Genomic DNA, 5,416 nt, shown 5'->3' with positions numbered 1-5,416 from the left:
GCCACACATGCAACAGTGTCTTTGCAAACTGTGTAAGCCTTATGATTTCATAGCATACTGCAGCCTGCTGTCCTTTCTTAGCAGCTTTTTGACTCAACCTCTTTTCTCCCTGATGCACCCCTGGTTTATGCTTCTACATTGAGTAGTGGCCGTATATATAAGGGGCTGACTCAGTTTCCTGCAGGCCTGCCCCGCCGCAATTACTTAGGTTTAGAGTCGCCTAGTATCACTGGCAGCCGCCGGCTTGAAACTGATTTAAGACCCTGACGGACGGCTGGGCTGTTTAATACACACACCCTTCAAGCATACCACACATACATCTGTCAGCTTGTCCGCGGCGAGTATAATGAAGAGCTCGAGTGCTGCGATGAAGAGGAAGGAGGGTGAATGGATAATGAGTATCAGAGCAGGCGTAAGAAAATGTACCCTTGCATCAACACACATGACACCTCACATGTGTGGCGCAAACACATAACACACGCCTCCAAAAGGCAGGCCCTGCTGATATCTGGATTAATTAGCGCAGACACGGGTTCATCTCTCAGAGTTGTTTCTTCTTAGACCAGCACGGAGAATGTCATGACTAAGTGTTCATACCAAGTGTAGTGGTGCAGCTTTGGAGAGAGGATGAACAGAGGGAGAATAAAGGTTGTAACAAGAAGAGGGTGAGATGACTTGTTCTGCAAAAAAGAGGAACTGAAAATATATTAGTGGATTTGTGAAAAACCGTGTGTGTGTCAGACCGTGAGTATCGTTTACATGTACGTGTGTGCATGTGGTGGTGGCCGAGGCTCCCTTTTTACTGGGAGCCCAGAGCATGCTGGGACATCGGGCAGTGTGTCTCCTGAACCTCTCCATCCTGGAAGCCTGCCTGGGGCCTCGCTTTGTGTGTGTGTGTGTGTGTGTGTGTGTGTGTGTGTGTGTGTGTGTGTGTTGTGTGTGTGTGTGTGTGTGTGTGTGTGTGTGTGTGTGTGTGTGTGTGTGTGTGTGGTGTGTGTGTGTGTGTGTGTGTGTGTGTGTGTGGTGTGTGTTGTGTAGTAGTGTGTGTGTGTGTGTGTGTGTGTGTGTGTCTTGAAGGCAAAACCCTTCAGCCTGTGTACTGTCCCTGAAAACACTCACAAACAAGCTCATAGTGTGTTTCTTCTTTCACTCAGTTTCTCTCCTCCACACACAGCAGCCTCATGCCTCACATAGCTCCGTTTGGAAGCAGCATTTAAGCCTGAATGTACAGTTTGTACAGGTCACTAAAGGCATCAGAAGATTGGCTCCTCTTATTTCCATCCGCCATCTTGTACCGTCTTCCTTTTCCCTCACTGGCACAGCAACACACACAGTGTGTCTCCCCTCCCCCCACTCAGTGATGCAGATTACAGGCTTTGTGTTGCGTTGTCAGTGCATGGCCAAGACTGTGTGTGTGTGTGTGTGTGTGTGTGTGTGTGTGTGTGTGTGTGTGTGTGTGTGTGTGTGTTAGAGTGCACGTGTTGAGGCTTGTGCTGCTGGTGGGGTGGCATATGGATGCAGGGTTGGCTGGGCACTGCTATGCACACCAGGTGTGAAATGGACTGTTTAATTAAGTGCTGATGTTGTTGTAATGCATGCTGGTAGGGAGGCATTTGGCGGAGGGGGTGTAGGGTTTGGTGTATTGGTGGGGTGGAGGAGAGCCCCTTCTGCCTGGCAGGGCGAGGGATGGCTATGCTCGGATGTTTTGGCAGAAGTGGCAGTGGGGGTGGCAGAAGAATGGTAGGGGCCATTTGGCCACACGAAAACATTTCTGTGTGGCGTTGTCTTCCATCAAGGCTTAGTGATCCTGTGGGAGTCGCTGCTGAAGAGCTGCGGTGGCTTTTTGATTGGGTCAGTGGCTGAACTAAAAGGTGCCGTCTATGCAGGAACACTTGGCCACAGCCTCTGACCACAGCTTGGTTTGTTTGTTTTTGCTGCTGTTGGTTGTATCTTTTGTGTGTGCGCATGTGTGGCTCAGCTTGAGCGGTCAAGTGTGGAGGCAGTCTGGGAGAGTGGGACTGGTAATAGAGGAGGCGACAGAGAAAGGAGCTTCACATTAATCACACACAGCTTGGGACTAAGGCAGCGCTTGCTTTATTTTCTCCTTTTTTCCTAGCTCTTTCCTTCTGTCTCTTTTCTCTCTTTCTCTGCGCCCCCACCTTCCCAACCCCATCACACACACACACACACACACACACACACACACACACACACACACACACCCCCCTACACACCAAGAAAGTGACAATCAGTACATCTAATGAAGTGCAGGTTGGGAGCTGATGAGCCTGTTCGAGACTCTGGGGACGCAGGCTTTGATTCACTCCTCCTCTCGCTCCCTACAGAGGCCACCATCTATGGCCATCTTCTGTCTGTCTATATGGAAAGGGAGGTGCATATTGCAGAAATGACACCAGCTTGGTGCCAATCAAATAGCTCATATGATTTTTTTACTATCAGATGGCACTTTGATGTGAGGGAAGGATGAGACAAAAAGGGATCAGTATGGAAATTGGAGCAGGGGGGTTGAAAATGGACAAGAGAAAATCTTGGAGGAGGGATGGAGGCTTGATGAAGGAAAGAGGCTTATAGATTCACATGACTTTATGTGGTTGAACCGGAAAATAAAGTGAAACCTGCATAGATGCACACATGTAGCAACTCTCTCAGACACATCCCATGAGGCCTTTACTGGCTGTAGTGTATGTGTTTGTGAAAATTGCACGCTGTGTCTGACGGGTCTGCGCCTGGTTGGCTGGCACTGTGTCTGAAGAACAGAAGGAAAAGGAATCAGTGTGTATGAAGAAATGGTAGTTGTGGTTGTGTGGGGTGTTGTGAGCGAGGAGGAGAAGGAGGGAATGATAGAGGAGTAATAGATGTTTTTGTTTTCTTGTATACGTGGCGAGGAAGGGTGCCTAGACGTGAACACAGATTCTGCACACTGGAGAAGAGAATGAAACCAGTGGTAGACGCCGGCCCTTGTCCCTTTTATTTCCTTTTCCCCTCACCTGCTTCTCTTCCTGCTCTTAATTATTTAGTCTGCCCTGCCTCTGCTCCTGTCTGCTTTGCCTCCACATGGAAAAGGAGGAGATGGGGGTGAGAGAAATAGATGGAGTAGAGGTCTGTTGCTTAGCAGTCCTCTCCTCTCTGCTTCTTCCCTCCCTCCAGCCTTATCCCACCCCATCCTTGTGCATGCATGTTGTGAGAGAGTGTGTCTGTGTGTGGTGAGTGAATAGGCTGTGACACTAGAGCTGTATTAAGTGTAGCTCCATTCCCCAGGCTGAGTGGGCTGCTATTGATTGGCCTAGTCTTGCACGGGAGAGTAATGGCTCTCCGAGGTGAGGGGGGGAGGATTAGGCCACTAATTGCCATTGTGCAGACAAGATATGCCTCCCCCCCTCATGTCCACCACCCTGTCCCCGCCACCCACTCACCCATCTCCACCCCTTATCTCTCTGCTTTCCTCTTGTCTTCTTCTCTTCCTCACCTTGCACCTCTTTTGCACTCTCACTTGCCGTTTTTTTTCTCAAATCACTCCTATCATTCTTCATTTTAATGTCTCACATCACACGTTTCATCACCACCTTATCCTCACATTTTTTTTCTTCTTTCTGCCCCCCAACCCCCCCCCCTATGCCTGTTACCACCATGTTTTCTACACCGTCACCTCACTGCCATTATTGATTCTTTGCATTATTTAGTGTTATTAGTAAGAATGAGGTGTTCAAAATCTTTCAATATCCTGACGGCACCTATCATAAGCTGACGCTGTCTGTTATGCTGCCCCGGAAACCAAGGCAGGGAAGATGTGGCAGTTGGGTAAGAGAGCTGTGGTTGTTATTGTGATGGTGATAATTGGAGAGGAAGTAGACTTGAAACTGGCCCCAGGTTTCGGCTCCTGTGGCTGCATGTGAGCCTGTTCATGTACCAAAGCACACTACCTGTACATGCACACACATACATGCTCGTCTCCCGCTGCCCTTGCAGCAGCGCCGAAGTGTGTGCTCCATTGAGAGGGTTGTGACCCAGTTTGACTGTAATGCTGCGTTCACGCTGAGCGGAGGAAACCTACAGCACACTGTACTGTCAAGAGAAGGGGCAAGGCTAAGTGTGGAAGGGAAAAGAAAAAGTAGAGAGACACTGGTTAAAACACAGGGAAATGAAGGAAGACTTCTTCCACTGCAGCAAAGAGACAGTGGACACAGACGAGAAAAACAGAAGGTGTTGACTTTATGGGGAAGATAAAGATGCATGGTTGGAAAGATGAAATCGTAGAGATGATGTGAGCATATCATATGAGAGCTTTGGAACTAGAGAGAGAAAGCGAGCTGTGTGGAAAGCGAGGCATGTGACCAGACCGTGACCCTGCGCTACAGGGTTTCCCTGGAGGGCTTTGTTAATGTGGCACAGCTACAGAGCAGCAGAGGTGTGTGTGTGTGTGTGTGTGTGTGTGTGTGTGTGTGTGTGTGTGTGTGTGTGTGTGTGTGTGTGTGTGTGTGTGTGTGTGTGTGTGTGTGTGTGTGTGTGTTTTAAGGCATTATAATGTTGTTACATTTGCCTTTAAAATGAAAACCCTGACTTTGAGCTGTTCTTGATTCCACTTGTTAACTTTACTCATGCTTTTTCCCTCTTTCTTTTTCCAGCTGCGTCCTCCATCAGCAGTGAGTCCTCTCCAGTGTCCTCCCCAGCCACCAACCACAGCTCTCCAGTCAGTACACCCAAGAGGGGTCCCCTTGGTCAAGGGCCTGTCCTGGTCCCCCCCGCCGGCCACAGCGTGCCAAACACCCCGCCTGTAGTCACCATTGCTCCAACAAAGACTAGCAACGGCCTCTGGAGGAGCGAGGGACGCCAGGTAACAGACTACATTCAAACGCCCACCACACTGACCTTCAGCCTGCTCTTACTCCCTTTTTTGTGTTCTCTCTCACTCTTTCGGAAGTCTTACATGTGTGCGGTATTTTCTTTCTTTGTAGTTTTCTTAAAGCACCAAAGATTGTTTTTATTTTTGAGCTTGTTTGCCAGCATAAGCATGAACACAAACAAGCTCTGTAGGGAATAGTGGATTTTGTAGATGGCCTCTAACCCCTAGTGGCAGTACATATTTGACATATGCACATGTGACATAGCTTGCAGGTCTATGAATGTCTGCTTCCCTCAGAACCCCCTCACCACGGTGTCATTCAGCCCCCCCCATTGCTCCATGAGTTAAACAATGCCAGCTGCCACTGGGACATTGAGGTGACAGCGTCAACGGCATCTAACATCTGTGCCCCTCCAGCCCCCCTCCCACTTAGCCCTCTTGCCCTTGGCCCAACCCTTCCCCAAACCCCAGCCTTTAGCCTACTAAGCCCCCCTGTCCTCACCTCCAGCCTGACCCTCTTCACTTGAGCAGTCAAGTGCATCCTTCGCCTCGTCA

General features: G+C 49.4%; 1 protein-coding gene across 1 annotated transcript in view; it reads right to left on the bottom strand.

The window, feature by feature from the left end:
* The window catches only part of LOC104951716 (genetic suppressor element 1-like), a 9,319-nt gene extending 8,031 nt beyond the window's left edge, over positions 1 to 1,288 (bottom strand). Inside the window, exon 1 of the mRNA XM_010778450.1 lies at positions 1,230 to 1,288. Coding sequence (XP_010776752.1) covers positions 1,230 to 1,288 — 59 coding nt within the window. The remainder of the gene's footprint in view (positions 1 to 1,229) is intronic.
* Positions 1,289 to 5,416: the final 4,128 nt, after the last annotated feature.

This window comes from Notothenia coriiceps, unplaced genomic scaffold, assembly GCF_000735185.1.
Source record: "Notothenia coriiceps isolate Sejong01 unplaced genomic scaffold, NC01 NC01_scaffold00000339, whole genome shotgun sequence".
Lineage (NCBI taxonomy): Eukaryota > Metazoa > Chordata > Actinopteri > Perciformes > Nototheniidae > Notothenia > Notothenia coriiceps.
This window is presented reverse-complemented; position numbering and strand designations above follow the sequence as displayed.